At 38.7% G+C, this 12915-nt stretch overlaps 1 protein-coding gene across 1 annotated transcript in view; it reads left to right on the top strand.

Moving 5' to 3' along the window:
• LOC139117643 (mucin-like protein) overlaps positions 1-12915 on the top strand; it is a 54761-nt gene that overhangs the window by 16946 nt on the left and 24900 nt on the right. Inside the window, exon 7 of the mRNA XM_070680884.1 lies at positions 11244-11375. Within this exon, the coding sequence (XP_070536985.1) occupies positions 11244-11375 (132 nt within the window). The remainder of the gene's footprint in view (positions 1-11243; positions 11376-12915) is intronic.

The following is a 12915-nucleotide window of genomic DNA, read 5'->3' as shown; positions in this document are numbered from 1 at the left end:
AGTACTGCCTCGGCAGTCTCTTTACGGTGTAGCAAGTGGGCTAGCTATAGATACGTCAAGTATTGAGAATACGTTCACGCTTCATTTTAGCAACATGTGATCCAGAGTGTCAGAATGGAGGTGAATGTTACCAATGTGATGATGAGCCAGCACGTTGTAGTTGTCCTCGAAACTGGAAGGGAAGCACTTGCGGTAATGGTGAGTAAACTCGTCATTGATGTAGAACCACTTAAGTTTCGGTGTTTTTTACAAAGATATGCTTTACTGTCTGCCTTCAATAGGTCACACTGCAATGCGTTTGTTTATGAATGTCGTACTGCTACGTATGTATGTATGTATGTATGTATGTATGTATGTATGTATGTATGTATGTATGTATGTATGTATGTATGTATGTATGTGTGTGTGTATTGTGTATGTATGTATGTAGTATGTATGTATGTATGTATGTATGTGCGTGCGTGCGTACGTACGTACGTGTACGTACGTAAGTACGTACGTGTGTGTGTGTGTGTGTGTGTGTGTGTGTGTATGTATGTATGTATGTATGTATGTATGTATGTATGTATGTATGTATGTATGTATGTATATGTGTGTGTTACATACATATGCGTGTACGTACGTATGTATCTATGTATCTACGTATCTGTGTATTTATCTATGTATAGGCAAATGAACATACTAACATACGTACGTACGGATGGAGGATTGATGGATATAAGAACTTCACTTCTCTCTGACGTTACGTTAAGCTGGCAGCATTCACCACTTTGGATTATAGGTAGTAAAGTTGGTGTATATTTAACAGAATTTTCCTGTAGGGCATGCAAGTTGCAAATAAGCACAAACGAGAATTAGACTCGAGCAAACCTCCTACACTTCTCGTTCATTTCACCGATTTCTATTTACTAAGATACTGTACTAATTTTTGTAAAATAATGATAACAATGCGACCCGAGAAAAAATATATAAAACAAAAATTTGTCGTTTTCATCGATTGATCCATCATGATTATCTTGTGGTTACATTTTACGTAATCTGACAGGTGTATTATATCTTTAACGTTTAGATGTTGACGAATGCCAAGAAGGTACACATGATTGTGACGAAGTTGCTACCTGCACAAATACCATCGGCTCATATAATTGCACGTGTCCAAGTGGTTACCGTGGTAACGGCACCTACTGTGAGGACATTGATGAATGTGAGGAAGGACTGGACGCTTGTTACGGTGGTGCAAGGTGTCAGAACACAGCAGGATCCTACGAGTGTATCTGCCCGGAAGAAGTAGACGATTGCAAAGGTATCGGTCACAGTGACTTTCTATCGGCGGGCGTGCTCTATCACGCCTGCCACAGTATATAAGTACAGGGCACAGATGCACTTTTGTCACACCTAGATCGAACTTACCTAACATATATAGTCCAAGCTTTAGTTCACACCATGGCCACATGTACAAATATACGACCAAATTTTATCATGCGTGTGTACCCAGATGAAGATAACTTTGGCAGAGTAATGCTTCATTACTCAATAAAAATCTTAGGAAGTGTACTCTGAAAATATATCAGTGAATTCCCACATTCTCAAATAACAATTTCGAGTATTTGTGCTGACAGTGGAAGTCCTTATAAACTTAGTTTAACTTCAAAAATTATCGTGAGGTCTGAAACTGTCGAGTACAACAGAAATCCTTGACAAATGGACAAAGCGGCAGACGGACAGAGGCAGAGGAGTGGGGATTTAGGCGAATGGTCGCTTGTAAACAAATATTGTTAGTACAAACTTGGCCCATTGAAAGCATGCCGTGTGTGCTTGTCTCGATTCTTCATCATGAAAGGCGCCCTCAAGCAAGCACCGTTTACCATACCATATTGAAGATGTCCAGTGCAGTGTAATATCAGTCGACGTGCCATATTAAACAGTATTGGATTGTGCATTGAACTGAGTAAAAGCAGACAGGGATTCCCGACAGCAACACTGAAATAAAATGTCAAACAAAAAGTCATACGGAAATTGGTATCGCTAGATTACTCGTCATTGTTTTAATAAATGATTCATTGTGTGGTCTCTATATTTCTATCGTAGGGTGGTGCAATTCTGTGTGGCATCTAACGAAATTTGAATTTAACCTAAATCATTCGTTGCTAAGTCTATAAATTATTTATCAAATGAATGTTGTCACCTTATCTATTGGCTACTTAAGACATTATGCAAATCGGTATTTCGTTATTATGCAGATATTGACGAATGCGATCTCGGGTTGGACGAATGTCAGCAACTATGTAACAACACTTTGGGGAGCTATGTTTGCTACTGTGAACCTGGGTTTGTGTTGCAAGAAGACGGGAAAACGTGTGAACGTAAGGGACATCGTTCTTTTGTAAAAAAACTAACTTGTGTTTTCCTTTACAGCCGCAAGGTAATGCCATTCTGTACAAAAAGATACTCAATCGATTTACAAGTAACTTGGTACATCACGATTAACGGAAAATTCAATTTCTTCTCTAGTATAACGCCGCATCATTATGCGTGATTTGTATTCTCTTTACGGGCTTGAAGATAGAACGCTTTGAGAACAGATGCTCGGGCTTTCAAACTTCATCAATTTTATTCTTATTTACCACTTGTTGGGGTTCATTTTAAAGCTCTTGGTAAAAGAAAACTTCAACGTCTTAGTTTTTCGAAAATCGAAGATTTTATTTTTCTTCATAGAGTTAACACAGGGATGGCGGTCACTTTGAATTTCAAGTATCTGTAAATCTGGGGTAATTTGTTTCCCTAGTACCAAATTTTATTCTTGAATTTGAAACTGAAGAGAACGGCTGAATGATTCATTGAGGAAAGTTTGAGCAAAAGTGTAAGTCTCTCACTTTCGAGGCGCATATCTACGGCGCGCCAAATGTTTCAAAAATATTTATCGTCATAGAGTAAAAATAAACTGTCAAATTTTCTTTCTAAAAAAGTCTTAAACGTATATGAATAATAAAGAAAAAAGTTCTTTCGTCCATATCATTGCATTTTATTAATGTACCTTTTCATAAAAATAGCATTCATTTGAAAATACGTGTCATTAAATATTTGAATGTGTCTGTACATGCAGATAAAGATGACGTGCAACCGTCTTTCTTGATTGAAATAAAAATTCGATGGAATTACGGAAAAAATAAACGAGAAAAGTATTATTGCAAAAAGGGCAGAATGTTATGTAATGCTTAATTGTAAAATATTCTTTAAACCGTAATGAGAAGATAACTTTTCAAAATTTTGGAAATACCACACTCCCATACTTATTGACGTACACATACACGTATATTTGATATAAAGGTGCAATGAATACTGATTATAAGGGAAAAAGAAAAAAAAATCAAGCACACACACAAAAAATATTGAAATGATTAAAAACAAAACCACAAATAGTACTTGCACTACAACCAAAAAACAAAACGAACCACCATCAGTCTGACTAAAAAAAGAAAGAGAATCACAATTGAAAAGTCGACCGAGATCGCGCCGGCGTTAAGGCTGTAAAGAAACCAAAACGAGGTCAGCTTGGAAAAAAACAAAGCGAGGTTACAAAAAAAAACGAGGTTACCATAAAAAATTAAAAAAAAACCTGTAGAAAAAAAAGAGGCCCGTTCGAGGAAAGAAAACAGAATGGGACACCCCGCAGAAAAAGCCCAACATGAAAATTGAATAATTGTCTACGTCATGATTGTTACAGTTTAATGCCAGAGGGATTAGGATCATCACACTCGGATGTTGGACAAGATGTTTGGGGTATTTCAGCGATAACTCTCAGCATCTAGTCTTCAATATCATCTCATGGACGTCCAAGTTACCGACACGTCCCATTCTATATTAAACAGTTACCAGTTTTGGTTAAAAGTGGACAAAACACTCGTGGTGGTTCGTCGGCTGCCAGCGGTCCCCTCGCTCCAATGTACATTCGAGGTGGTAAGCCAGCGGCTGGCGGTCCCGTCGCTAGTACAGTAGATAGGCCTACACGCTGGCAACCAGCGATCCCCTCGCTGTAATGTGTAGGGCCGCCTCTCCCAACCATAGACAGTCTGTGCCCAAACCCCAACAAAACGACGGCTTGCCGCCAGCCACGGTTGCGTGTGGTTCGATACATAGCGGCCGCCGTGTGGGTATGCATAGTAAATTGCATACCACGCAGCGCGCAGCGGCTTAGTTCTGCATGGCAGGGCTGTGTTACCGGCGTGACACGGCCTCCCGTATAACGCCGATAACACACAGCCCTGCCATGCAGAGCTAGCAGCGGCCGCTATGTATCGAACCATACACGTATCCCGTGGGTTTAGCCTCTAAACGGAGTGTGGCAAAGGCAAAAATACTCGGGCTGAAACACTCCGTTTAAAGAACGCGAACGCGCCCGACTTGACAAACACTGATCAGGCAGCCGCTATTTCTCTGTATACTGTAGCTCTGGGTGGCAGGACCGGGCTGTGAGTTACCAGATACGGCCAGGCCGTATAACACCGGTAACTCACAGCCCTGCCCTGCCATCCAGAGCTATGTATAGGCTACTGCACAAATGTCGTAGCTCAATATATTGGACTGTGTGGATATAAAGATTTCTGCACTGGGGATCGACATGTCGTGTATGTGCCGGTCTAGCCCTGCGAGTATAGTGAGAGTGTCTGGCGTTGGAAGGCCGGACACTCGCCATACTCGTAGTCGTAAGGCTTGTACAGTTGCCTCGCTCGTCTTGTCGAACACAGAAAACGATGGACGTTCTCTCAACACGCGGCAGATTTCTTCAGATTTCTTCTTTTATCATGATTTGGGTGATCTTTGAGGATAGACGAGGAATTAGCAAACAAGAGGTGATTTATTATCATGGTATTTGAACCCTACGGTGGCCCAAAACTACCTGTTCTCCGCATTCAAAGTCTGCGTCGCATTCAATTGTTTTTCTCTCACATATGTCTCCGCATTCAAAGTCTGCGTCGCATTCAATTTTTTTTCTCTCACATATGTCTCCGCATTCAAAGTCTGCGTCGCATTCAATTTTTTTTCTCTCACATAAGCTTACATCTCCGCATTCAAAGTCTGCGTCGCAATCAAATGTTTTTCTCTCACATATGTCTCCGCATTCAAAGTCTGCGTCGCAATCAAATGTTTTTCTCTCACATATGTCTCCGCATTCAAAGTCTGCGTCGCAATCAAATGTTTTTCTCTCACATATGTCTCCGCATTCAAAGTCTGCGTCGCAATCAAATGTTTTTCTCTCACATATGTCTCCGCATTCAAAGTCTGCGTCGCAATCAAATGTTTTTCTCTCACATATGTCTCCGCATTCAAAGTCTGCGTCGCAATCAAATGTTTTTCTCTCACATATGTCTCCGCATTCAAAGTCTGCGTCGCATTCAATTGTTTTTCTCTCACATATGTCTCTGCATTCAAAGTCTGCGTCGCAATCAAATGTTTTTCTCTCACATATGTCTCCGCATTCAAAGTCTGCGTCGCAATCAAATGTTTTTCTCTCACATATGTCTCCGCATTCAAAGTCTGCGTCACAATCAAATGTTTTTCTCTCACATATGTCTCCGCATTCAAAGTCTGCGTCGCAATCAAATGTTTTTCTCTCACATATGTCTCCGCTCTCACATATGTCTCCGCATTCAAAGTCTGCGTCGCAATCAATTGTTTTTCTCTCACATATGTCTCCGCATTCAAAGTCTGCGTCGCAATCAATTGTTTTTCTCTCACATATGTCTCCGCATTCAAAGTCTGCGTCGCATTCAATTGTTTTTCTCTCACATATGTCTCCGCATTCAAAGTCTGCGTCGCATTCAATTGTTTCTCTCCTAGATGGGCGTCGCAGTCAGTGATTTTGTCACCAACACATGAGGGCGTTTGCAAGTTTTTGTGAGCGTGACCCTCGCTCCATGACCCATGATTGCATCCGGAAAAAGTATCACTCTTTCAGTGTTCGTGATCGCGAAAAGCTCATTGATTTCAAAGGTAAGTGACAAAGGTATTCATTGTATTGTAAACTTATGGGGTTAATGATCTAGCCACCGTCTAGCCCTGGATGTATTGGCAGTTGTGGGACGGGCTGCCGTTTTACATTCGGACGCTCACGTGGGACCCATTATGATGCGCCCATACTGGTGAGCAGCGTACCCCCTTGGCTAGATCATTAACCCCATAAGCTTACAATACAATAAATTACTTTGTCACTTACCTTCAAAATGAGCTTTTCGCGATCACGAACACTAAAAGAGTGATACTTTTTCCGGATGGGTCATGGAGCGAGGGTCACGCTCACCAAAACTTGCCAACGCCTTCATGTGTTGGTGACCAGTGTTCTCCCCAGGATCAAGCAAAAGCGTAGCGGCTAATTTGCATAATCATTTGCATATCATTAATTTATATTTGCATATGGATATAAGCTTGCACATGCACCCACTCATTCATGTACACTCACAACAAAATGCAATGGTAACACACAAGTATGCAATTTGAACATCATGGAAACTCTTTATTACACAAATCATCACAGTATAGTACAAATACAAATACAAATACAATACCACCAATTGCAATTAAAAGAAAATTAAATAGAAGATTCAAACAGTAACAGCAAGTTCAGATTGAAAGCAAGAAATGGTTCGTCTGATTGGAGTTTCATTAATACATATATTGCTAATAAAATTGTCAAAATTGCCAACAAAGAAGAAATTCATAAGTTTGAGCTTTACACAATTCAAATGTAATTGAGTTTTATATCATTTTTGAACGACAAACACCGCGAATAATGTTTCATCACGGGGATCAATTTCAACCAGGCCCCCCCCCCCCCCCCCCCCCGCCTAACTACCACTGCCACTGAACATCGTCGTTCGATTCTTGATTTTAAAAATACCACCAAGATGATCACAAGACATGAACTAAGTACGACTAGAATCACTCGAAAATCAGGTGTAAATCTTTCAGAGAACGTGTCAGAGTGGAACCACACGCGACGCAAGGATCGATGTCAACACGTTATAAACACGTCGGCCAACATGGCCGCCGCCATATTGGAATTTATGCAATGTGAACTCGATCGCGATCGTGATCGTACTCGGACAAAAAAAGATCATCGTTGTAAAATCATAATCAACCTCACTAGTCAACTGCTTCTTTTGTTTCTTTTGCGGTCCATTTCGTTGATCAAAGCATGGGAATGTGATCAAAGGCCCCGCTAGTGCTACACCGCCTAACTCTGTGAATACTTGTCCTCGATGTATACCGACTAAAGGTCTTTGTTGGTCGTAATAGTCGTTGTAGAATGAAAACTTGTGAACAACCGGCCGATTCTTCTATTGTTTTAACGTTCCTCTCAACACTTACGGACAAGTTATCGGACGCATACCATACTTCACACCTTCCACTCTTTCACCAGGTTGAAAGTTGCAGTGAGCGCTAATGTGTAGACAATGCATGCAACAGCTGGTAGCTACGCAGAGCGCTAGCATGTGAACTAAAGGATGGCGGGAATATTTTAAAGCGTAGCGGGGAGAATCAAAGCGTAGCGGGGAGAGGCGAAAGCGTAGCGGGACCGCTACGCTAAAATGGCCTGGGGAGAACACTGGTGACAAAATCATTGACTGCGACGACCATCCACAGGCGGCCCAATCACTATTAATAAATCTTATTATTGAGTTTTTCTCAGTTTTCTCTGTCACTATCAGTCCCTCTCCTTTTCTTCATGCTCTGACTGATCGTAGTAAATAAAATAAATGACTATATAGCCTAACACAGTCCCTCTATCCACGATAGAGGGACTGTGGCCTAACCTAGCCTCTTGACTCTTTATTTATTTTACACCCCATTACAAGGATGTTTATCTCTCATATACACATCTTGTAATTAATTAGTCAACACAACTAATTATGCTAATCCGAGGACTTATCAAGGGTTGGTCAACATTGGAAAGATAGAGATGTAATGAAAAAGGAGTTTTAGTAACCTTTCCTATCTTTCGCGATGTTGACTAACCTATAAAATCCCTGATAAGTCCACGGATTAGCATAATTAGTCATGTTGACTAATTAATTACAAGATGTGTGTATATGAGAGATAAACGTCCTTGTAATGGGGTGTAAATAAATAAAGAGTCAAGAGGCTAGGTTAGGCTATAAAGTAATTTCTTTTTATTTTCCTACGACCAGTCAGAGCGTGAAGAAAGGGAGAAGAACTGATAGAGAAAACTGAGAAAAACTCAATAATAAGCTTATTAATAGTGTTTGGGCCGCCTGTGGCCCATCTAGGAGAGGAACAATTAACTGCGACGCAGACTTTGAATGCGGACACATATGTGAGAGAGAAACAATTGAATGCGACGCAGACTTTGAATGCGGAGACATATGTGAGAGAAAAACAATTGAATGCGATGCAGACTTTGAATGCGGAGACATATTGAGAGAAAAACATTTGATTGCGACGCAGACTTTGAATGCGGAGACATATGTGAGAGAAAAACATTTGATTGCGACGCAGACTTTGAATGCGGAGACATAAGCTTATGTGAGAGAAAAACATTTGATTGCGAAGCAGACTTTGAATGCGGAGACATATGTGAGAGAAAAACATTTGATTGCGAAGCAGACTTTGAATGCGGAGACATATGTGAGAGAAAAACATTTGATTGCGACGCAGACTTTGAATGCGGAGACATATGTGAGAGAAAAACAATTGAATGCGACGCAGACTTTGAATGCGGAGAACAGGTAGTTTTGGGCCACCGTAGAACCCGATGTATCGAACCACACGTATAAAACTGTGTAGAAATCATGTAGGCCAAAAGGCGATGACAGTGCGGCTCGGTGGAAGGCCTGCAGTGAGCTCCCTGCCATACCGCGCCTAAGGCATCGATATGTTCGCAGTGTTGCTATGAAGGGTCATGGGTTGTACGTCTCGCTCGTGATCTGACCTGTGGACTGCCTGAAATTGGCTCAGTTAACTTGACTCTCTGGAACTATTCACTGTTAACTTGGACGTTCTTTAGGTGATATTGCCCACTTCATTTCATCAAGTATGGTTTCAAGTAGAGCAGGGCCCAGCCAAACAGAGCTAGGTTTAAAGATGTCACGTTATCACTGAAATGCTCAATTAATGTGATCGGATTCCCCGCTGTTGGGGATTCATTGATCGAAGGAAACGTGAACCATGAGTTTTTTGAATAAAATAATTGTAATTTCGGGCTTGTTGTTTTTTTTTTCTGTGGCGAGTGCTCGTTTTTTTTTTTTTTTTTTTTTTTTTTTTTTTTCCTTTTTTTTTTTTTTTTGCTGTGGCGAGTCCTCATTTGTTTTTTCTTTCCACAGGCCCACGCGTTTTTTTGTATCTCTGTTCATGGCATTTTTTATTTTTTTCGTTTTTATTTTATTTTATTTTATTTTTTTGTAGATGAGATCCACTTTTGTTTAGAGCCATCACTGCCGAATTTTTTCACCGATTTTCTCTCTTTACTGTCAAAGCGGCTGGTGATTCATATTATATTTTTGATTATCTATAATACGTTTATTATGAGACGTAGTGCTTTTTAATTTTCTTAAGTACATAAATAATTTTATGTATGCATGGCTTTTTTGTCTGATTCTTTTATAATTATTTTCTGTATGTGGTTCACGTTTTTATTTTTTGTACTATTTTTTCCGAGTGGTAGTAGTGATTTTTAGTGATTTTCTTGTGAATTTTGTGGACGTACCACTGTATAACATATTTTTCTTTTCTTTTTTTGTAAAATCAGCACTAATTGCACCTTTTACGCGAACTATTATACGTGTATGTATGTCGATAAGTATGGATGTATGACTTTTTCAAATCGTTGAAAATTGTTTATTTCCTAATTACGCTTAAAAGATTTTTTCTCAAGTTAAAATGAAGTATTAAATGACATTTCTGTCTTTTGTTTTTTAATTATACTTTTCTTACTTATTTCCTTCCTAATGAGACCGAATTTTTATTTCAATTGAGAAAGACAGTTTATTTTTGCACTGAATCGATAAATATTTTTGAAACATTTGGCGCGCCGTACATATTACCTTAAATAAGTGAACAAAGTCACGACGCGATTTGAACAAGAATCAGGTTCCTTAATATCTTAAGGTTACTGGAGAATTTTGTCACCATTCACTTGATGCAGGGAGTCCCTATACAAATACGGTATACATGCAAGTAGTATAATGAAACCTCGCGAAAATGTTCTTGGTTATTCACTGTTTGCTCAATTATCGCAATACAAAGGACGGCGATCACTGAAGAGCGCCCTCAACAAATATACAAATAAACAGCAACACTATAACCTCCTTGTTGACACAGCGTAGCAGAGTGAGGGTTTTACAAAACAACGCTAGGGTAACTCGAAGGTATGTATTCACAATATACATTGGTTATACGTTATCTGACAGTCTTGTTCCCAGACAATAATTACCTGGATAGTTATCATTTTAAGTATCATATTTTAACAGCTGAAAGTGCCTGCAGAAGAACATGTGATAATGGAGTTTGCTACCTTGACGAGCAAAATGAGCAGAAATGTCAATGTGACAGGGGCTATGAACAAGTCTTGGATGGCAGTTGTCAAGGTAATCAAAATTTCGTGCCTCGTGACTGATTGCATTTTCTACACAATTTTTGTTTGGGTATGGTGAAACAGATTAGAACAGCGTTTGATCACAATAACCTAGTCTACACTCACTAATACATGAAATATAAAAACGTAACGATCGCGACATAATATGCCTTGCATGTTCCAAAACTATATGCTACTTAAGCAAATCTACAAAGTAAAATAGATTGTATTCGGCACGCATAAATTTCATCATTGTAGTAGCTCAACATACTAGGTTTTTTCCCCTTTAACGCAGTTAATTTACCTTTTAAAGACAAAAGAGGAACTATGTAGCTGTAATTGGAGGCAGAATTGGTTTAGGACACTACTCGTATCATTAATGGACAGAAAATGTTGGGCGGATCCTTGAAATAGTATGCATACACTGTGGCTTTGCGAATACCATTAATAATTCTCATGTTAGGTGAATACTGTCCTTTGTTGTCGTTTATTTACTTCACCTGAAAGTAGCCAGTAAAACTGTAATATTCTGCATCACAAAGGTCATTTGATCATTTTCTGCATAGATCTCTACAATTTATGGACGCGCAAGTGACCATATAACTTGTATAATTGAATGTTTTTGCATAACTAACATGCATGTTTTCACTCCTAGATTGTAATGAATGTCTGCGCCAGACGTGTGGTGCAGATAACTGCGAACAGCGATGTCAAAACACGGAAGGAAGCTATACCTGTGCTTGTTACGCTGGATATCTACTGGATCCTGATGGCTATAGCTGTATAGGTACGTGTAACAGATAACGATTTTATGTAATGCCCTTGCTCGTATTAGGCGAGCGGCGAATCCACAAAAAGGGCCTTATTTTAGGAGTTTAATGTACCCACCTTACATACGGCCACATCATACGTCATTTGAAAGCTTATTATCTCTACTTTAAGAAAATTGACGATGTGGAGCTGCCAAGTAGGGCCATAACCTCCTAATTTGCATAATTAACAAGGGTACCCAATTTGCATAAATGCGATATAATATTTGAAATTTATTGTTAACTTCTCTAACGATACGTTTAAACTATCGAGTGATATATCAAATGAAAGGTCTTTCCATGTAGAATACAAAATGGATATTCAAAGAGATATTGAAATTGATTATACTGAAATATTTTCATGTTTATATGGAAAACAATATTTTCCCGTATTGAATAACAATATTTAAAAAATTTGAACACATACAGCAACAACACACAGCCACACCATACGTCATTTGAAAGCTTATTATCTCTACTTCACCAAAATTGACAATTTGGAGCTACCAAATTGGGCCATAACCCCCTAATTTGCATAATAAACACGCATACCCAATTTGCATAAATGCGATATAGTATTATAAATTTATAGTTAACTTTTCTAAACATACGTTTAAACTATCGAGTGATATATCAAATGAAAGGTAGTTACTTGTAGAATGCAAAATGAATATTCAAAGAGATATTGAATTGGATTTCACTGAAATATTTTCATATTTATATGGAAAAAAATATTTTCCCCTTTAGAACAACAATATTTTAAAAATGTTAACACATAGAGTCCTATCATACAGCCACATCATACGTCATTTGAAAGCTTATTATCTCTACTTGAAGAAAATTGACAATGTGGAGCTATCAAGGAATGCCGTACCCCTTTATGTCCATAAATTACACTGGTAAGCAATTTGCAGAAATGAGATATGAAATTAGAAAATTCATTGTTAACTATTCTAAACACACTTTTACACTATCGAGTAATATATGGTCTGTGGTGATGGTATTTGCATGTAAAACACAAAACTTATATCAAAAGTGATATTTAAATTAATTTACGGAAATATTTTCATATTTCTGTCGAAATAAATATTTCCTCTTTTTAATAATGGTATTTAAAAAAATAATTTAAGTATCAATGCAACAAAAAGATCAACACGAAAGACACTATTGTAGTTGTTGAAATGTAGCTTTGTAGCTGAAACAATGTGTCAGAGTAAGCTTCAGTCAAAGAAATGGCATGATTTATGATCCAAATCATTCATGTCATTTCCAGTAAATCTAGTAATTGTAGGAATTCATCATCCTCTTCTTCACCAGCATTGTCATGAGTAAAAGGGTTGCCACAGTTATTGCTGCCTTGGCAGGAACAAAGGTCTGTGAAGGGAAGATTAATTCGACAGCAGACACAATTGGTGACATGTAATAAGAGAAAGCAGCTCCGCAAATCGTTCATATCTTAGTTGTTTGAATTTTGTGTACGGTACATGTGTATATTGTAAGTGTATATTATCTTATGTT

The sequence above is a fragment of the Ptychodera flava genome, chromosome 18 (assembly GCF_041260155.1).
Source record: "Ptychodera flava strain L36383 chromosome 18, AS_Pfla_20210202, whole genome shotgun sequence".
In the NCBI taxonomy this organism is placed as follows: Eukaryota; Metazoa; Hemichordata; class Enteropneusta; family Ptychoderidae; genus Ptychodera; species Ptychodera flava.
Note: the sequence above shows the minus strand (reverse complement) of the source record. Positions and strands in the feature narration are given on the sequence as shown.